The 27,152-nt window shown below is 32.6% G+C and overlaps 4 protein-coding genes and 1 pseudogene across 5 annotated transcripts; 3 read left to right on the top strand and 2 right to left on the bottom strand.

The window, feature by feature from the left end:
* The first annotated feature begins 934 nt into the window (after nt 1-934).
* On the top strand, nt 935-2,856 carry LOC100819885 (AAA-ATPase At2g46620). Its single transcript, XM_003527947.4, has one exon. The coding sequence runs from the start codon at nt 1,198-1,200 to the stop codon at nt 2,623-2,625; it is 1,428 nt and encodes a 475-aa protein (XP_003527995.2). The 5' UTR covers nt 935-1,197; the 3' UTR covers nt 2,626-2,856.
* A 1,349-nt stretch (nt 2,857-4,205) lies between these two features.
* Nucleotides 4,206-8,061, top strand: LOC100819354 (MYG1 exonuclease-like; annotated as a pseudogene).
* LOC100788147 (rhodanese-like domain-containing protein 14, chloroplastic) lies at nt 7,318-9,786 on the bottom strand. Its single transcript, XM_003526685.5, has 6 exons — nt 9,268-9,786; nt 9,118-9,164; nt 8,709-8,801; nt 8,488-8,626; nt 8,297-8,399; nt 7,318-7,754 (listed from the first exon to the last, which is right to left on the bottom strand). The coding sequence occupies exons 1-6, from the start codon at nt 9,473-9,475 to the stop codon at nt 7,640-7,642; spliced, it is 705 nt and encodes a 234-aa protein (XP_003526733.1). The 5' UTR covers nt 9,476-9,786; the 3' UTR covers nt 7,318-7,639.
* Nucleotides 9,787-18,366: 8,580 nt separating this feature from the next.
* On the top strand, nt 18,367-22,514 carry LOC100787263 (molybdate-anion transporter). Of its 2 annotated transcripts, XM_003526683.5 has the most exons (8): nt 18,367-18,830; nt 19,575-19,719; nt 19,803-19,971; nt 20,636-20,906; nt 21,198-21,463; nt 21,560-21,775; nt 21,879-21,981; nt 22,073-22,514. In XM_003526683.5, exons 1-8 carry the CDS (start codon nt 18,680-18,682, stop codon nt 22,129-22,131), a joined length of 1,380 nt encoding a protein of 459 aa, XP_003526731.1. In that variant the 5' UTR covers nt 18,367-18,679; the 3' UTR covers nt 22,132-22,514. The 2 variants fall into 2 exon arrangements, with proteins under 2 accessions (XP_003526731.1, XP_040872376.1); XM_041016442.1 differs by having other exon boundaries at nt 18,371-18,830; nt 21,198-21,775.
* Nucleotides 22,515-23,379: 865 nt separating this feature from the next.
* Nucleotides 23,380-26,304, bottom strand: LOC100306606 (uncharacterized). Its single transcript, NM_001250503.2, is given in 3 exon segments — nt 23,380-23,762; nt 24,724-24,883; nt 26,108-26,304. Coding segments are annotated over 3 exon segments (498 nt in total). The 5' UTR covers nt 26,187-26,304; the 3' UTR covers nt 23,380-23,503.
* Between the last annotated feature and the right edge of the window lie 848 nt (nt 26,305-27,152).

The raw sequence follows: 27,152 nt of genomic DNA, 5'->3' as shown, positions 1-27,152 counted from the left end.
TGTTGAGTCTAGCAGAAATAATTAATCCCTTACAACGTAACTGATCGAGGTTCAAATTTTGTTGGAAGAAGTGTCTGTCCACATTAGATTGTCATTCGAATAAAACTACCTCTAAAGAAATATACACGTTGGACACACAAAAATGTTAGATGTATTACAAGCTAAAGTGAAATGCCACTTGGGACTAACTTCTTCAAAGGGTTGTATACTGATGAAAATAACGTTGCTCGTTTTAATTTTTCATACATTTTGATAATGTAAAATTTTCACATGAAGAGTTATGCGATTCAATCTCAAATGTTATCTATACTAAATTGATTGATTTTTATATGAAAAAATCATATAATTTTGATTTATAGGTCGTGTATAATTTTTTACCCTAAAAATACATGAATTTTAAAATTATTAATCTTTGTGATAATTATTTTAAAAATTATATTTAAAATAATTTTTAATTAGATGAAATTTTTTACATTAATAATATATCAAAATTAAACTATAAAAATATTTTTCAATGGGTTAAAATGGAAACCTTTTAATATGTTTCTATACACAAAATTTAATATCGAATTCAAAATTATATGCTTAAAAAATTTAAATCACTTCACTTCAAACCCAAAATGACTACCTTAAGAAATTTAAGTGACTTCTATGTGAAGCAACATGTTAGGATGCATTAGTTAGAGGTTACTGTTTTTTTTTTCCCCAATTCAATAGTTGGCAATGGCATAGCAGCATACATTACGACATAAATACGTACCCACGGTTGATTTAAGACAACTTACTTACCTGTAACCGTGTCATTTTCTGTAAAGTTCCACTTTATGAAATCATGTGAGCAACCTATCATAAGAAGAAGTCATCATCATTCGCCCATATATATTAACATATGCCAAGAAAAATAAAATAAGTTAAATATTTTAAAAAGAAGACTTACAAAAATCCTTATAACGATAGTTGAGAAATGTGTTCGCAGTGCTAGCAAGAGTCAAAAAGCTTGAAAATCAAAGACACCAAATAAGAACACATGTTTTTACCTATATCGATTGCCGGCACAGACCTGACCCTTTCAAACCTCTCTCTCTCTCTCTCATACAAAGTTCCTTCCTTCAGCTGCATCATGTACCCTGCTGCAACTGCAAGACATTCAATTCATTAACAACACTCGCATTATTCAAACTCCAAACCAACGCATGCATGATTTCACAAATTAACATGCTTTCCCTTTTCTTCTTCCTATCTTCCTCTTTTCTAATCCTTTTCTTCTTCCGAAAAACCTCTGCACTTCACATCCTCAACCAATGGTTCCTCTCCTTCGAAAACCGTCTCCACCTTCACCAATCCTTCAAAATCCCTCGCTATAATCTTCACTCTCAGGAGAATAGCCTCTACCGGAAAATCCTCACCTACCTCGATTCCCTTCCCTCCGTTGAAGATTCCGATTACACCAACCTCTTCTCCGGCCCCAATCCCTCCGACATCTTCCTCCACCTCGACCCTAACCACACCGTTCATGATACCTTCCTCGGCGCCAAGCTCTCCTGGACCAACGCCGCCGCAGCCGCCACCGGCGGCGCCGACGCGCTTGTCCTTCGACTAAAGAAGAAAGACAAGCGCAGAGTCTTCCGGCAGTACTTCCAGCACATTCTCTCCGTCGCGGACGAGATCGAGCAGCGAAGAAAAAAGGATGTGACGATGTACGTGAACTCCGGCGCCGGCGAGTGGGGCTCGGCGCCGTTCACGCATCCGGCCAGCTTCGAGACGGTGGCGATGGACGCGGAGCTGAAGAACAAGGTGAAGTCCGATCTGGAACAGTTCGTGAAGTCGAAGCAGTACTACCACCGGCTAGGCCGCGTTTGGAAGCGGAGCTACCTCCTCTACGGCGCGCCAGGCACCGGAAAATCCTCCTTCGTCGCCGCGATGGCGAAGTTCCTCTGCTACGACGTCTACGACGTCGACGTTTCGAAGTTCACCGACGGCGCCGATTGGAAGGTGATGCTGATGCAAACGACGGCGAAGTCTCTGATCGTTATCGAGGACCTCGATCGCTTGCTCACGGAGAAGTCAAAGTCAAACGCAACGAGCTTATCGAGCGTGTTGAACTTCATGGACGGAATCGTATCGTGCTGCGGAGAAGAACGCGTGATGGTTTTCACGATGAACGAAACTAAGGACGAAGTTGATCAAGCGGTTCTGAGGCCTGGGAGAGTTGACGTTCACATACACTTTCCCTTATGTGATTTCTCCACCTTTAAGATTCTCGCGAGTAGTTACTTAGGGTTGAAGGAGCACAAGCTTTTCCCTCAGGTGGAGGAGGTTTTTCAGACCGGGGCCCGGCTCAGCCCGGCCGAGGTTGGCGAGATTATGATATCGAACCGGAATTCTCCCACGCGGGCCTTGAAAACCGTTATTTCGGTCTTGCAGGTCCATTCAGAGGGACAGAGGTTGAGCCAAAGCGGGTCGGGTCGGAATAGCGATGATAACGAACCGGGTGCGGTTATATGTAGGGAGAGTGTTCACACGGTGAGGGAGTTCCGGAAGCTGTATGGGCTTTTGCGTTTGGGAAGTAGGAGGAAAGAGGAGTCCTATTCGGGGCCCATAGAGAAAGAGGCTCCACGTATCTAGACTCGGGTCGGATAAAAGTAATCGGGTTTTCTTTCCTTTTTTTATTTTCTACAAAAAAATGTATAGTTGCTTGCCAAGTTGCCCGAGTTTTTTTTTTTGCAGTTAGAAATTATATTGTTGTATCTACAAAGAAAAATAATGGTAGGTCGGTAAGGTCGAAGCAACTACACCTCACATTTTTGTTTAGTCCGTTGATAAGAACACATATCAAATGCATCACTTATTCTTTAACTTCCTTTCTACGATCAACATTATTTTATTAACTTCATTTGGGTCAATTGATTGATTTTCTACCTCAAAAACAAGATTCTTCTTGCGAGATGAAGCAATTAGGAATTATTTTATTAACTTCATTTGGGATACGCGTTCTTAATTCAATTCGACTTTCTTTAGTTTGTGACATATGGTGATGGAGAACAAACATGATCTCTTTTGACCACAAAAATATAGATAGACTGCTCTGTTCATGCACAAGTCTGTGCTTGGATGGGGGTTAGATATGGGTCAATTGGGGCGAATTTTTTAAATCAGGGCTGCGTTTGCCTCAAAGGTGGAGCATGCTTGAAGTTCGATGAGCTGAGTACAACAAGTCTTAAGTCGATCTTGATAATTGAGGTGGATAGGTCCTACTCATATTAATTGTAACCATAGAAGAAGATGGCCCAAAAATATATGTAAACCTGGCGGGAACAAAACAAGTTTCGCAATCCTAATGTTTGCTTGATGACTACTCTATTTTCATTCCATTAGCTAGCTGGCTAGGCAAGAAGCCAAGAACTACTGAACATACATTGGTAGCGGTCTCATTAGGATTTGATCAAAACATTAAAACAAAACCTAAATCCAAACCGTGAAATGGGGGCCCTTACCTCCTATTGGTACGAGTGTATTTCAATACTTAACATTTTTTTAATGTTTTGATCCAAGGTCTAAGCGTAAGTAGTCAATGTCAATAAAATGTTTCTCAGACCTTTCATCATTGTTTAAGAAAAACAGATAAAAAAAACATATATATTTTTGCCTATAAAGTGAAATTTTGACTTGGAGGAAATGAAACAGATTAATAATTATATAATTATGCAATACTAAAACACTAATCCATCATTGTTGGTATGACTTGTAGTGTTTAATTTGATTACTTTGATAGATTGCGCACGACACGACTTCGTATTTAAGAAATTGATACAAAATAACCTAAAAAAATTGACACAAATATTTGGATTAAAATAAAATAGTCTTTTGATAGTGTATTTTTTAGATAACATGTTAATGACTAAAAAACTAACAATAAGCTTTTAATATTTTAAAATTTGAAAATATTGTAGAAAGAATAATTGATGAATTAATACACCAAATAACTAATTTACTGTAGAACGAGTAATTATCCTATTCTATTATATCCCTGTGATCATTCACCAAAAAAATATATCAATGTAATCAAATGAATCCTAAAATTCTCAAGAAACAAGAAAACTGATGCTACTACGTCATTTAACGACCTTAATAATATTATATTGTAATAAATCATAATAGTATTTTAAAATAATAAATTATTGCAAAAGAATTCAAACTACTGTCTAATGACTAATGAGGTATTGTTACGTCATTTAACGACCTTAATAACTTACGCGGCAAGAACGCGTGTTTGGCAGGATAATTAAGTAATTCACAAGTCAATTAACTAATGTATTCAAATAGGGTTTTTTTTTTTTTTGCTGGAAATGTATTAAAATAAGTTATTACTAGTGTTTGATTAAAGTCTTTTTATTAATAGGCTAAGTTTTTTTAAAAAAACTATTATTGTCTTAGTAAGTTAATAAAAGTAGCATATGATTTATATGTCAAGAATTTCACATTTTTTTTTACTAATATTGTCTCCATTTATTTTAAAAAAATGAAAGTGTTATATTTTCCTTATTAATATACTTGCTTTTAACATATTATAGCGCACAATACCAAAAAATTATTATTGAGCAAATCATATTCATACCTATGTAAAAAAATAATATTTGCAGCTCTTGAGTTTTTTTTTCGAATCACATACAATTCTACTCTCTTTTTCATTCCAACATTAGCATTCGTTAATATTTTAAAATATTACAATAACTCCATAGTATTTGAAAATATTACATGGACACTCTTTTATATATTATATTAACAACCTCTATAAGGTTGTTGTATACATAAAACAAATAAGGATATTGTGTATAATTCCTAAAACTTCAAGAGGTCTTAATACAATTTGTTCGAGATTTATATGTGCATACTTAATTGTCTCAGCATCTTTTATGAATAAAATTATCTAATGATAACAATAATTTTATATGTATATTTATTAAACTTTTAATTATAATATATGCACAAATACATAATATTCTTATAAAATTTTGAAGTGCTTTTCAAATTAATCCCCAACAATAATTTGATTTCTTACTCGGTATGTCAAGCTCCTCAAGACTATGGGAATACATGCAAAATCGCTTTCAGGCCTAAGTCATTGAGTGAATAATCACAATTCTAATACAATTAGAAGATAAATTACCTGCCATGTATCCCTCTTATTTATAATGGTAGTGTATATGAGTCAATGGAATAAGTAGTTACCAAGTCAGTGAGATAGACATTTGAATATATCTTTTACAAATGTATAATTATAACTTTAAAATTCCAAGATTTTTTTTATCTTCAGTAAGTATTCAAACATGCTAATAATGATTTATTATTATTATTAAAAAAAAATTACATAAATCATTTTTGAGGTTATGTGAAATTAAACTAATATTTCCTATTTTTCAATAATCATTACAATAATCTTTTAATCTTTTTTGGAAGGATGTTGATATAATACATAAGGAATGGTAGTTTAATATTTTCAAATTTTAAGGGGTTACCTCATTTGTAAACAAAAAGTATTACACAATGAGAAAAAATGTTATATTAATAATATAAATTTTTTTATAAATCATCACAATCTATTGTGTATGATATATGTTTATTGATTTTTAAAATAATTTAAACAGCGGATTAAAATATAAAATAATTATATTATTAGTATAATATTTTTTAAAAGAAAATTAAAGTAGGTTTGCTTGCTTGTGAAGTAGGAGATTTCGAGACAGCATTTTCCTCCATCCCGTTTGTTGCGCCAGGGACAGACAAAGCAGAGGCACTTCCAAAACCAAAAATGATCAAACTCGCGGGACCGTGGTACTGGCACAAGCCTTTCATATTCCCCAAACCTCGTATGTTAGCAGCAGCATCGTGTTTCTCGACGCGTGTGGGCACACACAAACGGAACCTTCCACTGCGACGAGGCCCTCGCCTGCTTCATGCTTCGCCTCTCCAAACGCTTCACCGGCGCTCACATTGTCCGAACCAGGGACCCCAACCTTCTCCAATCCCTCGACGCAGTCGTCGACGTTGGAGGCGCGTACGACCCGTTTCGACCATCACCAAAAGGGCTTCCACCAAGTCTTCGGACACGGCTTACACACCAAACTCAGCAGCGCTTGTCTACAACGTGTTTGATCTTTGTTCATCACTCCTTTTCCCTTTTTCGCTGCTTATGTCATACTCCTCTGATTTTTATAAGTAAAAAAAAAAAAAAAAGACATACTTCACACTTACTATAAAAATATTTCCAATTAAAAAATAAATATAAAAAGTCTTTACTTTATTAAAGAGATTTTTGTTGTTTAGACTGGAGGGAGTAACTATAACGTAACACATTACTCATTCTATTCATCTTTAGCATTTTGGATTGAAGATAATTGCGAATGTGCTGAAGCTTGATGAAGACCATCCTGATGTGCACCAGTTGTATCCTACTATATACAGAAACGTTGTGGAGGCAATTGATGCTGTGGATAACGGAGTCAATCAATATGACCTTGATGTCCCTCCGAAATATGAAATTAACACGATCCTGTCCTCTAGAATAAAACGCTTGAATTTGAGCTGGATGGATTCTGACCAGTCTTCTGATAGAGAAAACGAGGCTTTTCTTCATGCAATCGTGCTGGCCGGTGCTGAATTTTTGGAGAATGTGAACTATTATGCAAAGTCATGGTTACCGGCACGGTCTACTGTTATGGAGAGTCTTGCAGCAAGGGGAAGTGCTGATTCAAGTGGAGAAATTATACTGTAAAGCTGAACCGATCTTGTCCTGTAAGACACAGCCCATGAGGCATTTTAATTAATTTCACGAGTTATTAGTGATTTTTGTGAGAGTTTTCTGTTCACACCAGTGGAAGGGTACATTACAATAAAAAATATGTTCTTTACCCGGTATGTATGTTTAACTGAATTAGTCAAATGAATCTTCAGAATTGAGTGTAAGAATAAATCGTTGTTGCCCCCCAATAAAAAACAACTGTATAGTGGTTTATTTTGCTTATCATCGTGTTCAGGTTGCTTGTAAAGTTTAGAATTCATTATTTGTTTTACTATTTGATTGACAATTTATGTAATAGATGATTATTGTTTGTAGGATGATAGAAGTGAGAATTAGCGACTGCAGGCAGTGGCAATTTCACCTGCTAAATTTGAGAGCAGAAAACCATTACCAAATCTTTGGAGGGGTTTAGAAAATGACAAGCTCTATGAGGTTGCTGGAATCCCAGGTTGTACTTTTGTACGCATGAGTGGTTTTATTTTTCCCCCACATTCTTTTGTGGTGTGGAGAGCAATGAATTGAATGCAAAACTTGGTTTTTTCATTGAATCAATATGCATCAGTTGTTCAGAAACATGGTTTATGCATGGTGCTAAATCACAAAATGCTGATAAGATGCTGCTGATAAATAAGTGGACCCTTTCCAGTTTAAGCTAGGAATGCAATCTATACAGAATGCAACCTGACATTTTTGTTGGTAATTCTTGCATACTATTTTTCTGCAATAGTTAAATAATGACATTTCAATTCGTTGGTTCTATTCTTCATACGCATTTATCAGCACTCTCTTTATGGTCAAAACTAGGTCTAGGCTTCACTACACACATTCTTGGCACTAGATTCACTCCTCTGAAACACTTGGCAGATCCTCTTTAAACCATGAGTAAAGACCACCTTCAAGATGGAAGACATTGGTATAACCATTAAGGACCAGCAAGTAAGCTGCTATGAGAGACCTGTGAAAGTATCAAGATGGGACCATCAGAGAGCAACATATCAATCATTTGAGGAGTCAAGAGTAATTCTTTTCATAATCACACGAGAAGATATGCAACATACAAAGTACAGCTGTAAGAAGATGATATATTGCAGACAATCATATAACTTCCCTTTTGTATTTTAACCGTTGAAGAACTTATTTGGTTTTGAGAGCTAATTGCTAATTGTGGTTGGATTTTACTTATCAACCATTTGAGTTGTTATTATTACTTTAAACAATTAATAGCTTGGTAGGATGTTTTACAATAACATAATTCTCTTTGACCCTGTCTACTGATTTTTAATGTCTCTGAATCCGAAGTTGGATGCAAAGTGCATGTGCAAACACATCTAAAAGGATTGCCTCAGAATTACCATGCAAAAATTGTACATTTCATAAAATCTCTTCAACCAATTCCGGATCATAATCTTATTGCATGCATGACATTCTATGTGCAAAATTAAAAATCCAAAGAAGAAAATAGGCAATTAACCACAAGAAATTCAAAGTAATCAATACCTTGATTGTTGACCTTCGGGCAGATTTTGTGATGGTTTCATTGTACCCCCTGCTGAGCAAGCTACTATTATCTTTGCATTTTTATCTAATTTTGCTTCAACAGCTGCCATCATGAACCAAATAATTTGTTTCAGAAAGCCAGAAATGAAAGAATTTCATGTAAAATGCACGATTAGATAAAATTATCGTACACTGGATGAACTCTGGGTTCTCTTCAGTCCCAGCAAAAATACCAAAAAATGCAAATGCAGCACGTCTAGCAATGTCCCATGCTGTCCACTCTTTTATAAGCCTATATATTTGCACGTTGATAGCATCTGGAGGATGAGCCTGCATTAATTGCCAAACTCATCAGTTTTATCCTTTGTAACAGATAGACTAATGGAAATCAGAAGCACCAGATTTAACTAACCTCTTTGAACTCTGCTTCTGGCCTTACGTCGAGAATCACAAACTTATTTTCTTTCTGAAGACGGAAAGCTTCCTTTGCATCCACACTTCTTACCTGCAATGTCACAATCATATCATACACCTTTAAATATTTACTCTGCATATAGTACAAACAAGATATCATCTTCCCTTAATTTTACACAAAGATTTAGAGTTAGAATTTATTATTAATTATACACAGCATTTGTCTGACCAGCTAGTCTGGTGGTCCCTTTGTGAAAGATTTATATTATAATACAAAAGACATTTCAACCTTATGTTTTGCATTTTATTTCAAATTTCTTTTTACTCAGTTTAACATGAAATTCTAAGGATGCAAATGTGCTTGTTTGTTTGTGCATTCAGGAGAGTATGGAGCTTTAGTGCTTTACCCTTTTTTCCAGCAGATATTCTCGCTTAACCTTCCAGTCTTCTTCAGCTAATGACTCCAAGAAAAGTTTAAATAAGAACTATTAAGGTTCTATAATGTCTTCAAAGTGCCATGGCAATTTAATTTAGTAAGAGAAACTCAGAACAAGTACCTGGCGACTTTGCTGGTTTTGTGGCTGCATTTTGGATTGTTAAGCCTCTTGTGATATTCTGTTGGAGTGAAATTTTTGCTGTGGGTTTGTATGATCTCACTCTCCCCCACCATGAGTTATGATCGCGTGTAGCCTCTAAAGAAGGCACCAAAGACTGTAAAGATGATGTGGATGAGTACTGTACAGCAATTGATGTAAAAGCTGCCATGCTTTGAAGCTCAGTTTCAACTGAAAAAAAAAAAAATCAGATACGAGATTTCAAATTTTTTTAGTTAATGGTCAATATTCAATGGTTGAATTAGTGGGAAGATCATGGGATAGTGTACTTTGGGCAATTTGTGTGAGATGAGTTAATTGTAGATATTTAGTGGTCAGAATCTGAGATTGTGGTTGACGTTTTGAGAGTCCTTTACTATGTGGATATCCTTCGTTGTCATCATTTTGTATTCGTTTGTTCTTTTTTACGAGTCCTTTACTGTAAGTTACAAGCTAGGTAGGGTAAAAGTTAACAAATCTATCATTGAGGATGATGTGTAGTTGGTTGGATGATAATATATAACTGTTTTACAAAATGAATTATGTATTTTTTTTTCTTCTCTTTTTTAAATTATTTTCCCACCCACTTTCATCATTTTGATATCTATTTGTGTGGTTTTTTTTCTCACCCACTTTTCTACCCATTTCCTACTTCTTTACATTGCCGTTAATATTTTCAGTTCATTTTTATAGTCCCCCCTATTTTCACTTATTTTCATAGTAATTTTTCACCCAACTTGTATGTAATTATTCGTATGAAGTTTTTGTTTTGATAATGATTCTGTATAGTTATAAATTATATGTTGATGGATTAAGTTATATGTAAATTTAGTTGATATTATTAAGATTTTTTTATAAATATATTAATTTTTTTATTAGATAAAATGATTATTAAAGTATGTGTATCGTAAGAAAACAAATCTTTGTTAAAGTTAAGTTGATAACATGTGGGAATATTTTAGGCGATCGATGATCATAAATCTATATTTCAATATATGAAATATTGAACCCTTGAAAAGAAAACAAGTTAACATGCATGAATGAATTCGCGTAGTGGGAAAAAACATAAAACGATTGGCCACTTGTATACTTCTAATGTGTTATAGTCATGATCAAAATATTCTGGTAACCTCAGTCCTGCACTTTTTCAACAATTATATGTTTAAAAATTGAATCAATATTTTAATTGAAGGTACAGTCGGTTGATTAACACACAATGCATATCTCCCAAACGCGGTGTTGATTATTAAATGCTTTGTGGCATTAGGCAGTCAGCAAATTTACTCAAATTAACATGTCAACTTGGTTACCAAATCCCACGCACACAATTTACGCGCCGGTTTCAATTCAATAATGGATTTCACACTATCTGTTCTTTTCTTGATACAATTTTGTCATCATTGTCACAAGCTACACGACAAAATTAATCGGTGTAATCTTGGAATCTTGAGAATACTCTGAACAGATATACAATATATAAAAATATATCATCCTGTCAAGGGAATGCAGTGCGTGGTGTGATCACGTTTTGGAGGTAGAAAGTCACGTTATTATAAGTGCGTTACGGATGAGAATTCAAACAAAATATACGCCTAAGCAAATACGATTAAATAGCTTTTAACTAGCCAAAATGACACGATGAAAAACCTGCCTTGTTTGATGTAAAAAAACTGTCTCCTACCTAGAAGGGGATTGTATTTTGCATCATTTATTAGTTAATCTTGTATCAAATGAAAAAAAAAACTAATTTATAAACTTTCAGCTTTTCAGCTAACTTAAGTTAGTTTTACTAAATATTTTTTATTTATTTTTAATAACAATACACAAATTTATTTTCATTCAGAGGCGTGTTTCGGTTAAGACTCAAGGTGTGACATGGGTGTGTACATATTATATAATGGTTTAGTTTTAAAATAATCCGTTTGGGTATTTGAAACTCTTGAAGCATTTAATTTTTTTTCAAGCAATTTGAAAGATATATGTTAAACATCCTGCAGGCTAGAAATTTTAAAGGCCGATTAACGCAAAACATGGAAAATAATAATAAGTTAATAACAAAGAAAAAACACCTTGTTTATTGAATAAGGAAGTTTGACCTTCTTTGTTTCTGAAATGGTTTCATTTCTACCCCTGATGAAAATGCCGCTGTTCTTGTATTCGCATGCATTTTTTATCCTGCTTCTGGGATTTAATAGCAGAATGATGAATCGGGAGTTCGGGACAAAAAAAAATGGATCTAACGCTATTCTTCTATCTAGACAATTCAGCCAATACTTGATACAAACAGTGAATTAATGAATTGAGGTCATGGGTAGATTTAGGATTCGGACATGCTAAAAACAACAACTGATTAAGGTTTATGTTTGATGTATAACAATTGGAATGTTTGTTTCAGTTCAATAATATGCAAAAGGAACTCGGAACAAAGTACCTGGTGGGTCTTGCTGGTTCTGTGGCAACAGTTTGGGCTTTTAGCTTAGCCCATTAGTATATATTATGAACATCTACTATTAATTAAGCGGATTTTTGGGATCACACTTGCTCCCGACATGATGATAATGATTATTTAAAAGGAAAACCAAAGGCAAGGTATACAAATTAGGTTGTAAAAAAAAAAGGAATTATATTGCAGGAAAACATCTATTAAAATGTAAAAAAAATAAAAAATCATGTAACTACTAATCTGCCTGCTTGTGTTATGCTTCTAATAAAGGATATGGTCACAGGCTCAATATACATCATCAGTACCAATATGAAATTGTTTAGGACAGATTATTGACATTTTCTTGTCAGTTTCTTAACCTCAATATATATTTTTTTTTATTTTCTTTATGACAAAATAAAATTGTCTAAGAGGTTGGCACGAATGCTATTAAAAAAAAAAAAGTGGCTAACATTAGTCAACGTCAGTCGTGCATAAACGTTGGTGTCAAGTAAAGGTTCACTTTGTGCGGAACAGTAGTTAGGAAGAAAACAAGGTTCAATTATGTATGTTGCTAATGTCAATGTCTGCCATGAATCGTGATGATGACATGCTAAGCATTCATGGAGAGATCCCTAGCTAGTGCATGCACACAGAATAGGATCAAATTTGGTGCATTACCGACATTCTATAATAATTTTATTCATTTATTTGTTTAGTAATATCCACATTACTAGTACCTACCCAGCCACTTGTTTAAGACTTGGAGGATGAAAAGATCTTTACTCATTTAAATACCATGTATAAATGAATATAAGAACAACAATAGTATTGAAACATAGATGATCGAGTCCATTTTTGTTCATAAATATAATTGTTCGTTAAAGGGTACTGTGCTATCTATATTTAAGTCATACATGTTAGGTTGTGAGTATTTTAAGTTTCGTCCGTTGCACGATTTTTCACAAAATTAATTAAGAATAAATATAATAATTGTTTTAAGATTTAAGAATTTTATGTAAATAATTACTGATGGAAATTATACAACAACCTTAAATTATATTTATTTACTCATTTTCTAACACACTGCTTCATCTGTAACTTTTTTTCAGACATAACATTAGAAATGAAAAAGACCACCATAATGCCAATTGTCAAATCAGAGATTGTTTAGTTAGGATAATTTATTCGTAATTCTATTGTTAAAGTAAGCAAAATAATTTCAAATTAAGTTCATAAGTTGGCAGTTAACGAACTAGCCTAACAATTTTATTTTTATTAAATACTTCGTTCACATTTTGGTAGTTGAAATTTAAGCTATAGCTCCAAGAAAATGCTAGTTGATATGGTTTTCCTACAACCAATACCAATAGAAAATATTCCATCAAATTTGAACACGTGCTTCCGTTAAACGAGCACATATCGATTGATTGGTTTATTTGTCCATTGCTGAAAAACGCTACGAACATAGTTCTCTTTGCTAATAGTTATTCCAAGTAGGCAGATTTCCATAGGTAAGGTATTTACGCATTATATTTAAGCATTACAATTTGTAGAAGGGTCAAATGAAAAATGAGAGCAATAGGATAAAAAGCATACTTACATTGTGTTTGACTGTGAAGAATGAAAAAAAAAAATGAAAGTGGAGGAATGAAAAAAAAAAAACGAAATAGAGTAAAAAAAGAGTGAAAAATAAAAAATGTTTGGTTGAAATAAAATAGAGTGAAAAAATAAAAATATTTGAATTAAAATTGGTTGATAGGTAAAAAAAAAACATGTGCATTATTTAACTCTATTCACCGTCCCTCTTCTCTCTATTTAAAACCTTAAGATATTTATTGGCTATTGTATGTAATTTTCATGTCGGAAAGAAATCTTAAATAAACACTTCAACAATCGTATTGATATAGGACATGTCTAAAATGATAGAGCTAATGTTTTTGTAGCCACTTTTTATTTTTTAAAAGAAATTGCATATGGAAAAAAATCAAGAGGTCCTACCGTGGCAAACTAGAAATCCAATGCAATGATCCACATGTGCTGGGGTTGGAAGTGGCCATATCTTGTTTGCTAGGTTTCATGAGCCACTCCATCTGCTTTTTCATACATTAATTAAAGTGCACAAATAAACCTTATCGATCCTTGGTCACTCTCCGATGATGGTGTTAATTGCCGAAACAATTATACAACCAGTTGATAAAAGACATGGATGATGGACCCAACTCAACGGCTCAACCTTAAGTGTAGTATAGTGCTACAATCTGTGAGATATTGGCTGAATGTTTCTTCTTCTTCTTCTTCTTAGCAGCGAGGCCAGAGGCAGACAATTAACCCGACATTGGCTGATAAAGCTTTTATAGTTTGGAATCATTTGTTAATAGCTCTTCAAAAAAATATTATTCATGGAGCTCCATTTGGCATTTTTTTTCTTTCCTCCCACTTAAATCAATATTCGGCCTGCTCTTACCAATTCCTTCCTCTCATAATTGTTTGAATGAGGTGATAGCCTAACTCATAATATTTAATATTCTAGGGTTACAACAATAATATTGAAAGTTATTTTTCTAACAAATTATCCAGCTATTTGTTAGGAGATGTTTGGTACAATGGAAATTTTTAGTTTCCTAGAAATCACAAGTGTTTTAGTGAGTTCATTACGAAGGTAAAATTATCACATTAAGTGTCTGGATGACAATTGCTTGAAAGAAAAAATTACAAAAGAAATTTAAATGTGTCGAAGATGATTACCGATTGATAAAAATCAATAGAATATGATGAAAAACATAATGAAAAGATATATTAGTAGTATTCACTTATAAACACTTCAATACTCAAGTTAAAAAAGAAAAAAGAAAGTGAAAAAATAATATTTTGAAACATACTAAGGAACAAATCATCCTTATGAAATCTTGGTTTAGGCAAAGAAAGTGGTTGGGTGGTTGGAATGCATGAGGGTGATGTGGCTAGTTAGGCTTGCCGTAGTTAATAGGCATATATGACTAGCTTTTAAGACATATAAATCGGATATCAATAAGTCATCCTAAGAAAGTTAATTGAGATAGACAACCCTCATATAAGTTGACGGGTGAGAATCCTAATCATGTGTTACATTAATTGTTTGAGGTGACTAAGTGGTCTAATATCAATGACTCAAATTGTGATTCAAGTGATAGGATAAATGATACTTAATATTATCCTAAAATAATAATCAATTATACGTGATTGTTGTGTTACAAGAATAAAAATGATTGAAATATTTGTAGAATAATAATAGATATTTTCTTATTTATATCTTTATTTTTCATTCGTCCATTAATTTTATATTAATTTTCTAATCTACCCATTAAGAAAATGCAACCATAATAATCCTTAAAATCAAATTGTGTAAAACATGCATAATTAAATAAATGGATTCAACCTTTTTAATGACTAGCTTCATTAAACCTACATAACTAAACGTGCAAGTTTCACACAACTTGATTTTAAGGGGTGTTGTGACAAGATTCTCTTAATGATTGAAAAAAAAAATAGTGCAAAACTAATGGACAAAGGAATAACAACAGCCAAAGAAAGGAAAAAAAAATATTATTCTTTTATTAATTTTTTGGTTGTTTTCTTCCATGTGAGGTGACAATCACACCTGTGCTTGATTGACTAACACTCAAACATTTAACATGTTAATTAAACCTTTTAAAAGATGTTAGAAAACACCAACTATTAACAAAATAACTAATTTGATTAATGATTTATAATTTTGAGGATTATATTGCTATTTTTTTAAAATGGAGACCAATTTGATCTACCATTTTAATTTCAGAAATTAAATTGGTTGATAATTTTGCAATTTCAGATACTAAATTGATTAATAATTTAATTTGAAAACTAGTTTACTATTTTATTAATATTAAAAACCAATTTAATTGATCATTACAATTTCGGGAATTATATTGGTGATTTGTTCTTTTCATCAATACTTCTAAAATATCGGTTAACATTGACCTTAATATAATTGATACTTTGTGTTGTTATACTCTAAAGTAACCAACATTATATTTTTCAACTTTGTGTTGTTATACTTTATTTATGAAACTAATTATTTATTCGTTAATGCACAATGTAATGTGGGCGCGTATAGTCGTGTCAGAACAATATTTTTGTTGATGTTGACAACAACATGAATTTTTTTTTTTTACTAATTATCATAAAAACAAAAATCTATTAAATAATAAATAAATATAGTAGTATTTAATATTATTTCTTGTTAAAAGTGTATTGTATATTAGTTAAATAATATCCATTAAACTCTATGAAAAAAATACGTAAAAAATATCACTATTTTTTTTATAAAAAAATTAATCTTATTTTCATAATTAATTGTTAAGAGCATTGATTAACATTTTTATAAAATATTTTAGAATTATTAATATGAAAAAAATCCGGTGTCTCATTTTTCAGCCTCCTTCGCTTATTCTAGTTAGTAATTACAAGTTGTCATTTTAACTTAATAAGATTTAATTCCTCATTTAATATTTATATTTATACCTATTTTATCTTTTAGTTCATATGCTTAGAAGGTTTAATTACGTATTTTGTTCTTATGATTATACATATTTTATCTTTTAGTATCTAAACTTAAAAATTATCTCTTTTAATCCTTATGTATATTATTTTTAATCATTTTAATCCTTGTATTATTTTTAATCATTTTTAATCCTTATATATATAGACAAAAAGAATTAAAAAAGATTAAAAACCATATGCACGATAATTAAATAAGATTAAAATGGTATGTGTATACACTAAAATGAATATTTTTAAGAAGATTTAATAATTTTTTTTTATTTTCATAGTATAAAATATGTTATTTTGGTTCTATAATTATAATTTATTTATCCCTTTTATCCTTGTTGTCTAAAATCACCTAAGGTAATTACATAAAGATTCTTCAATACTAATACAAACTGAATCTGGTAGTGAAAAACTATCAATAAATTTAAATATCTCATTTTGGTTCATATAGTTATAATTTATTTAGTCTTTTGTTCCTTATGTATAAAATTATCTAACGTAATTACATCAAGATCCTTCATTATTAATACAAAATTGTGAATCTGACTGTAAAAAACTGTCAATTAATTTATATAATTTTAATTTTGCACCAATTTTAAAGGATACACATATAATAAGTTTAGAAGATGAGGACCTAAAAGGTTAAAAAGTTACCACATAATTATAGAGACAAATGAAATATTTTAAATCAGAGAAATTAAAGAAAAAAATTATTATAAATATAAGGATACAAAAAGGTGATTAAATATGTTTTAAATATTTTATACACTTATTAAAAATAAAAAATAAATAATAATGGAGACCATATGAAAAAATTAAAAATGATTTTAAGAATGTTGTTAACTAATAACCAATAATATTAATTAAGTAATTAATAAATATTTTTCACTATAAATCACACTAAAAATATGTTGAAAATTTTATTGTTAGTCACTTAAAAAAATCATTTTTGATTCTTTAATTAGTACTTCAAACAGTTGCCTAGTTTTAATATAAAGAAGAATATTCATTATATCTTTTGAATTGTATACAGTGTTATAAGTAAGGAAATGTGAAAAACTAAGGATAGGAAAATAATAAGAAAAGATTTAAAATTATTTTTCATAAAATTGTGAAAAAAAATGTAAATTACAGTAATTTTTTTCTTAAATTAAAAAAACTAGCTGCAATTAGGGAAAGGTAGGTGCGTGGGTCCACCGCATCCTATCCATTTATGGTTTTGCAGGGATTACTAGATCCCAGACCTCGCCGCTTGGAGCGTCTCTATGCTGCGCCAAAAGACAGAAACCACCGACACTACACTCCCCTCCTATTCTATTAATCAAACGTTTCACGTGTCGCCACGTGTATTACTTTTCTCAGCAAAGCGACGGTGATTAGAATATCAGCACCAAACCGCGTTGTCCTCCTCCATCACGCACGCGTCTTACGCTTCACATTCTTCTACCATGCTGATTTTTAGTGGTTACTTTTTTTAATGCCAAAATAATAATGTCCTTTTTAAAATTGAGTATTTTTCTTTTTTTTTTATAACTAATTCAAAATTAGTAAAAATCAATATAAAAATTTAATTTAAATTCGATTTTTTTTTCTATTGAACTCTGTTTTTGGCAAACTCTAGTCTCTATAAAAAGTTCTTATTATTATAAATTATTGCTGTAGAGTTTTCAGGGCACGGTAGATTGTCATTGTTTAATATGCCAAAATATAAAAAAATTAGGAATACAATTTATAAAAAAGTAAAAGAAATTGGAATAAAAAGTAAAATATGTCAAGTCAACTCTATCTTAGTCGGACAATCACTGAATAAGTTTTATAATGTTTTTTTTTTACCGGAATAAGTTTTACAATGCTAGACAATCTTTCTATTTCAGATGCATAATCTAGGTCCTTTTATTTGTCAAACAATGATAGTTAGTGAAGTTTTTTTTTTTTTTTTTTTGTGTGTGTGTGTGATTGTAAGACAACACATCAATTAGTTTTTTTTTTTTTTTCTTCGGATCACATCAATTAGTTGTAACCATACAAGTCCGATTAATACGAATACTTATTCATTGAATTAGAGGTACTCTGACATTGATATTGTGAATTAAGACACTACTACTGCATTACTAGGAAACAGGACATTGATTATAAATAATATTTAAAGTACAAAAAAAAAAACTGATCCAACAAGCAAATGAATAGCATGGCATGGTATTTGTATAAATAAATGGCAATTGAATTTACCGGGAGTGGTAGAAGCATAAAAGGTAGAACCGGTTATAGGCAGTAAAGGTGAGGGTGGAATCGCTGCAGAGGATCAGAGCAGCGTTTGGAGGGATATATATAAGGGTCTCTATAGCTTGGAAGTTGGCATCGTGAGAAAAGAGAAAGGAAGGAAAAATGGAGTTGTTCTTCTACGCGGTGTTCGGCGGTTTGGGAGCGGTTGTTGCAGTGACGGAGCTGAGCAAGAGCAACAAGGACCGAATCAACACCTCTTCCGCATTCAATTCCTTCAAGAACAACTACCTCATCGTCTATTCCCTCATGATGGGTACAGATCTGTCTTCTCTCTCTTAGATCCACTCAGATCTAACCTCATTTCCCTCTTTATTCCACCCATTACTTCATTTCTCATTTTCATTTTTTTATCGGCAAATATTAGTTTTAGTCGTTAATTGTTTTAGTCGTTAATTGTTAGTATTTTGTTAGCGGAGAACTTTTCCTCCCTCCCTCTCACCATCTCCTTTTACTACCAAAGCCAACGTTATAACTCCATGGAATGCCAATTCTTAACTAAATAAAAATAAAATCGAAGAAGCCGTTTTTTTTTTTTTGTTTCTTGATGCCTTACGTGCTGTTTGTTTGTGAAATTGAATGTATCGAGAAATCAAAAGCGTTTCAGGTGGATCCTGAGTCCATTTGTTTTTGTGATCAGTGACGTGTCTTAATGGTTCTGGAATCTGTGATTTTCACTCTCTCTCTCTCTCTCTCTCTCTCTCTCTTTGGTTTAATAATAGATGTGTACAGTTTGGACTGCATTTTACGTGTTTATGTTATCCATTGTGTTTTACTCAACTCATTATTATTTTAAGTAAACATATTTAGCCAAGTTATCTCTTGAAGGGATCGGTTCATTTAATCTGATTTTAATTACATGTTTTCATCATTGAGTTACGATTCTGAGGATAATGTTGTCTATGGTTGCGTATGTGATTGTTGAAATTGTCAAGTTGGGAACGGAGTTACTGTTTTTAGTATTTTTAAATCTAATAGGTTGTTGTTTCTATGGCTATAGCTGGAGATTGGCTACAAGGTCCATATGTCTACTACCTTTACAGTACATATGGATATGGGAAGGGAGACATAGGACAACTCTTCATTGCTGGTTTTGGGTCTTCCATGCTCTTTGGAACAATTGTCGGATCTCTAGCTGACAAACAGTGAGATGTCTTTTTTGGTTTCTTGTTTCATAACTGTCATAGAATTTTTCAGTGTCTCATGATGCTTCTTACCCTGAAATCAGAGGCCGGAAGAGGGCTTGTGTGACTTACTGCATAACCTACATTTTGAGTTGCATCACCAAGCATTCTCCTCATTACAAAGTCCTGATGTTGGGCCGTATTTTGGGAGGTATTGCCACTTCACTTCTGTTTTCAGCATTTGAATCGTGGCTTGTTGCCGAGCACTTCAAGGTGAGGAACAATTTTTTGCTTTTAAAAGTTATCTTCTGTTTATTATGAATATCTTCTCTGGATATGTTGATTTTAAGACATGCAGGAAGTTCCTCATAATTTGGAATTTGGAGGCAGTCATTGATTGACTGGGTGAGACTTGTAAATATGGTATACAATTTTTTCTGTATACTATTTGGAGGGTGCAGACGACGACTTGAATTATACAATGCAACTTTAACTGCCTTAGGCTCAAAAGTGGCCTTTATGTCCTCAAAAAGATATTTTAGGTTGATTATTTTGGACTGAAATTCTAAATTGGGCTAGTCTTGTATGTTGTACATACATTATATTGCACAAACTTTTTAAGATGTCACTCTAAACAGAACTAACCACTACTTAAGATCTTACGACTAAATTTAAAAAATAGTTAGAAACTGTATCATTCTGCCAAGGCCATCTAGTTAAGTGTCTCGGTTCAGTATATCATGTGAATATATTAATTGAGAAAGTTGCATTTTGGTATTTATTGGATTCGTTAAATGGATATTGAATCCACAGTGTAGAGCTGAGACACATTTTTCAGTGTATACTTCTTGTTACAATTTTTTTTTGGTCTTGTTTTCCTTCTTGTTACGTTGTGTATTTATGATTCTGAATTGCCTGTTTTTTTAAACATCGTCAGAGGGGCTTTGATCAACAATGGCTATCATTAACATTCTCAAAGGCTATATTTCTTGGAAATGGTCTTGTTGCTATTTTGTCTGGGCTGTTTGGAAATGTACTTGTTGATACATTGGCTCTTGGACCTGTGGCCCCCTTTGATGCTGCTTCATGTTTTCTTGCTATTGGTATGGCCATCATACTATCTTCATGGTCAGAGAATTTCGGGGATCCTTCAGAGAACAAGGACTTGCTTACCCAATTTAGGGGTGCTGCTGTGGCCATTGCTTCTGGTAGATTTCTTACCTTAAAATTTATTTTCTCATTTTGATACTGTAAATTTGAACTTTGAAACTCTTTATGTGTGATGTTAATCTTTTTAACATTTTACATGTAAAAAATGTGAGCATTGTTGTAACCAATAGTAGTTGTTAGTTAAGCTACCCTAATGGAATTGATCGATCAAAGTTGTTCTTTTGCTTTTCTTATTCTGTTATCATTTATTTTTATTCATCTCTTGTCTTGTATTCTTGTTCATATTGTACTTCCCAAGTTCATTTTTTACTGCATTCTTTCTGCCTCAGATGAAAAGATAGCCTTGCTGGGTGCCATACAGTCTCTCTTTGAAGGTTCAATGTACACCTTTGTGTTTCTATGGACTCCTGCATTGAGCCCAAATGATGAAGAGATTCCCCATGGTTTTATTTTTGCAACATTTATGTTGGCTTCAATGTTGGGAAGCTCGCTTGCATCGAGGTTGATGGCCCGTTCTTCACTCCGAGTAGAGAGCTATATGCAGATTGTTTTTGCAGTTTCTTCTGCTGCTCTGATGCTCCCCATTTTGACCACTGTATGCTATTCTTCCATTATACTCTTCTCTTTCCTCCCTAGTATTCTGATTAAATCTCACACCATTTTGCTATATCTTGTCTTGGTGTTGGAACAGTTCTTGGTAGCTCCTTCTGGAGTGAAAGGTGGAAGCATCTCATTCTCTGGTTGCATTCAGCTTCTTGGCTTCTGTGCTTTTGAGAGTTGTGTTGGCATATTCTGGCCATCCATTATGAAGATGAGATCTCAATACATTCCTGAGGAGGCCAGGAGCACCATCATGAACTTTTTCCGCATTCCTCTCAACATTTTTGTGTGTGTTGTGCTGTACAATGTATGTTACACAATCTACTACTTCAATGCAATGCTTGAGCTTACCAATGCAGTAGTATTTTCTTATCTCTGGTTTTGACTAATTGTGTATTTTCTCGATGCAGGTTGATGCATTCCCTATCACTGTTATGTTTGGCATGTGCTCAATTTTCCTTTTGGTGGCTTGTATCTTGCAAAGGCGACTGATGGTGATTTCCGATAAGCCAAGTAAGACCCTCATGCTAATGATATGTTTTTGCTTAAGTTGATTTAGAAATAGGACAGCAATGGGCTCAAACCTTATTTTTGTTTGAAACAGAAACAGAAGATTGGCAATTGAAGGATAGGGACGCAGAGTCAGAACCATTGAACCTTTAACTGGCTTTTGCCTGAGTTTTGAGGAGGCACCGAACTTAGCTACTTAAGTCTTACTAATGCAGTTTCCGTCTACATATGTGCACGATGCGATTTGAGTGAAGGTAAACCTGATGCTCACAAAGAGAAGGGATTGAAGGAACAAGCAGAAAGGACGAGTGGAACAATTTTTTTAAAGTGTTTTTGGTATAAATATTGTAGTGCATTAGATTTCTATTGAGGAGAAATCTCCGTTTTGGTAGTACTGATGGTATTCTTTTGGGGGGGCAGTATCTAAGTTTGTCCCGTTAGGGAATAGTATATATGCCACCATACCATGTCTTTCGTTGTCTTTTAATTTTGTAATGAAATCGCACTCCATTCAATTAATGCATCTTTTATTTTTATTTCTTTTTATCTTCAGTTATTTACCCTCAGCTATTAATTATGGTGGTGCTTGTGTTGCCTCACGAGTGGAAAGATGCTAAAATTTTATTCAGCTTCTAGTTTCAATTGATTGAATTAATTTATAACTCACTCGAGAGGTTCTAAAAAGTTTTGCCCAATAGATTATCTAAGACAATAGTCCTGCACAATTAATACCAAGCAAAGTACTCATTGATTCACGTCAATTCAGGGAGGAATTTGTTAAGGGAAGGGAAATGTTTACATGTCATGGTATGGAAAGAACCCTTAACTGTGTACATTAGAGGACACAACCAATTTAGCTCAGCCCTGGATGACAATGTTGCGGTTCTTCGTTCAAACTTTTCAATCTTTGGTGCTGCTGCTTTCTGCTTACGTTAGTCTGTGTCGGCATCAGTTTGCATATATTTTATTATCCTTTGGGACCACAAACAGCGTTCCGTCATGCCTCTGCTGTGACCGTGATTTTATTACTGGATGAGATTGTAGATGTGTGTTTGGATGATTGCTCATAAAATTAATTTTAAATTAAATTGATTTTGATTAACTTAATTTTCAACTTTAAAGTGTTTTTTATGTTTAAATGTTTTTATCTTGGAGTAAGTTTGCTATAAAATTTAGTATGTACGCTTTTTAAACCAATGCAAAAAGTTACTTTTTATTATTTAGTTAAATCAAAATTTTAAGGGAAAATCAATTAACACTTACAAAAGGCCCTAATGATAACAGGATCATCTGATAAGATTAGACAAAGCATATTTACACAATGGTTTAAACAAACTTGTGTAACAGGATAAACAACCACTTGTCACTTGTGTGATTCTCACGACTTATCTGAAAATGCTACACAGCACCCAAATTATTAAAATAACTGAATACATTGATACACATAGTTATATACATGAAACAATGCTTAGATACTGGGAATTTTTACACTGAACTTCACTATTGGATTGAATACTAGACACGATCATATCACACGGCTACGTTTTGCTTCTGCAGAAGCAACTTCCAAATCCCCAATGAAAAAAAGGATTCTGTCTAAAATTCCACGACATGATCTCTCTTCAGCTAGAGAACCTTCTCCATTGAAGTTACTTTCTGAATTCAAAGTATTGGAGCAGTGACCAATTTCCTTTTCATGATTCTTTCTTGAACCAAGATGTCGCTGTATCTCGCCTTGGTGAATAAGATAGTAGTCAATGCCTTCTCTAATAATCTTCAAACCCCTATTTTGTGAAAGATGCAAAGAAAGTAATTCCCTTCAGATCAGAGTACTACCATTGTTGCAAAAGACTAAATTATTTATTGTAGAGTGCCAACTGAATTCCTGACTTATTTGCTAATTCCAAAAAAAAATCGAGACAATAATTTGTTTTGTTGAATAATAATGGTTCATGTTAGAGCTAAGCTTGTTCCAGGTAGGAGGAAACCACCATCAATGTTGTAGCTGCTGCTGCTGTGCTGCAGTTATTAGCAATAATTTTATAACCGGACTAGTAACTAAACGGGTCAAATTATTTGGTTTAAGGATTAATGGTCGAATAATAATAATAATAATAATAATAATAATAATAATAATGAAAAAGAAACACAGTATTGTAACTTTATAACACTAAAAACTAGGAATAAAATACTATTTCATAGATTCTTAACATTTAAGGTATGTTCAAATCAAATATATCATAGAACTTAAGGTTTAAGTTTCAAATATACATATCCATGTTCATGAACAATAACATATTTACGTCTCAAATAAAAAATGACAAATACTTAAAGTCAGTTTTTCATTTTTTTAAGAAAAGATCAAGACAATGCAATATTAAGTATTTTCTATTGACCTGCTATGAACCGATTTTTGGCCAGTTTTTTTATTGGTTTCATGGATCTTTGAATGATTTTTCTCAAGGTAGATTTTGTGGTTTATTTGGACCAAACACCTAGACCGATTCATTGATTTTCTGATTGGACCAGCCAGTCTTGTCCACTTTTCATAACATAGGTTATTAGCAGTTCAGTTCATGTCATCTCAATAGATAAACAATGCATGTGGGTGATTATGCAAGGAGAAAGCAAAAGCTCCTCTGACCATCATGGTCATGGCATTGACAAGATGAAACATGACATGAATGGTCTGTGTGACCATGTGCATGCTCTTAGACACTCGGTAAACTAAATTAAAAAACTTACACTCCAATTCGATCACAACGATCTTGCACCTCATATACATCTTTCCATGATTTTGAACCCACAGGAGCATAAAAAGCAGCATGATCTTCTCCCCATCTCTCCTTAAAAAGATCAGACCATAGAGCATTCTCTGAGGCCACGAGCTTCCACTTCCTACATACTGCACAAGTACAACAAATTGTCAAATACTCAAATTCATGCCTTATTAAGACAAGGTAATGAAATTCTGAATCTAAAAAATTTGAATTAAAACTTGTCAAATTTTACTATTTCTTTCAACACGATTTATTCATCATTCACTCCCAGTTGCCAATAACCAAATCCCTGATTCTAACTCATGCTTATACTTGCAGGCATTATTATGTCTAATGGTGAAGACAAAAGAAAAAATGACACATTGTTGGGAATAAAATTTCAAAACCGCAAGCAATAAAAGTAAAATGTAGAGGTAAATATAACCTTTCCTCATTTAAAATGTTTAACCATTTGTTACCATTTTTCTAAAAAATACAAGATACATGATTTTAAAAGAAACCATATGCGCAACTTGCACCTCACTCTAAATGATTTCAACTTGGAATTTTCAGGCAGTTATTTATTTATTATTACTATTATTATTATGAAAATCTAACAACCTTAAGAAGCTTCAAACATTATCACCAACTAATTAGAAATGTATTATCTAGAAATTTGGCCAAGATCCAGATGTTAACGAAGGATGCTGTGCTAATGTGTTATGTTTCTTGTTTCAAATTAGGTTGATAAAGATTAAAGATAATAGTGGTCGAATTGTTTACTAGATAACTAGGATAGGATTACTGGGTACAGGTTGAGCAACAGGTGACACTGGTTGCAATTTGTTTTTTCCCCAAAACGAAACTACACAAAGCCAAAACATATTCCTGTTTTTAATTCCATATGATCTACACTAAGGCAAAACAGTGACTAGAGTCTAGACTAGTAATCACCGTATTGCCTTCCACCAATTTTTTTCTGATAGCAAAAACGCCTCAATTCAGACATTAAATGAAAGGAAGAGTTAGTGATTGATACGATTCGCGGAAAATCTGAACAAGCAAATCAACCGAATTTAGAGGATCATATTCATATTCATCTCGTGATCACTTCAATTTCAGATCCAATTCAGACAGATAGAAAACATCAAAAAACTAAATAGAATAGATTATCCAAGCCAATCAATATAGAGAACTGAATTGAATCGAAGAAAGTCAGTTCAGATCTAGCATTAATATTTCAACTGATAGAAAACGCGCTACTGATTCGAAATTTAGAAATCAATTGCAACGCTAATTGCATTGAAATAAAAATTATATGTTTTCGAACAGAAAACAACGTAAAAATGAAGAAAGCGTGCGTGGCTGACCTTGTTGAGCAACAGCAAGATGCTGATAGTCCAAGAGATAGAATATCTTCATACAGATTTCCAAAGGTAACCTCTCCATTTCTGAGGATTTCACAATCTTCTTAACTTGGACAATTCATGCAACAGTCACACGTTTTGTTTCCACTTTTCAGTTTCACTCAGAGAAAGAGAGAAAGTATCGCTGTTCGTTCTTCCTCGGATTCTGTCGAGGGACAATACGCATCACTCATTTTATGTCTAGAGTACAATATAATATTATTATTACATCATATTCCCGTTTCTACCATCTTTAAATCATTTATACAAGTATTTTACGCTGCACCAACATTTTTAAGGAAAAAAAAATATGCACTAATTTTTTTTTAAAAAGTTATATTATTGTTTAATCATACATTTTTATTTATGATCAATTTTTATTTTACAATTATTATCTTAAAAATAATTTGATTAATTGATAATGTAAAAATTGTGTGCATTCTTATTAAACTCTTATCAACACAGATCTTTATATTTTTTTATATAAAATTCATCAATTTCAAAATAATAGATTTTTTAGTAATAATAAATATTTTTTGTGTTAAATAAAAATAAATTTAAAAGATAAAGCTTTTAAAACTAAGGAAAAAATATTTTTTACATTTTCATCAAATAAAAAAAATAATCGGATATCCAGTATTTATTATATACAAAATAAATTTAATTTAATTATTTATTGTTTGATGTTATTAGTTGGGATGATGATAATAAGTGCGAAAAATTATCATACGAAACTGCACGAAATCTAAGGATTCTAAAATTTATTGCAAATAGTTATTATCCGCTCTCTACCCAGATGATAATACAATCAATTTGATTGGCTGTTTTTAAATTCGCATCAATTCGTGTTAGCAGTATTCATACTAATTAGCACTACTCTATTAGTTATTACGTAATGAAGAGTAATTAAATGTGTATACAGACTTAAAGCATAATTTAAATAAGGATTTTTTTTGTTAAACAATGCATTAAACTGAAAAAATAACACGATTTGGCTAGAGCAAAAAAA

Source organism: Glycine max, chromosome 6 (genome assembly GCF_000004515.6).
Source record: "Glycine max cultivar Williams 82 chromosome 6, Glycine_max_v4.0, whole genome shotgun sequence".
Classification (NCBI taxonomy): domain Eukaryota; kingdom Viridiplantae; phylum Streptophyta; class Magnoliopsida; order Fabales; family Fabaceae; genus Glycine; species Glycine max.
The sequence above is the reverse complement of the archived record's forward strand: the minus strand, read 5'-3'. Positions and strand labels throughout refer to the sequence as shown.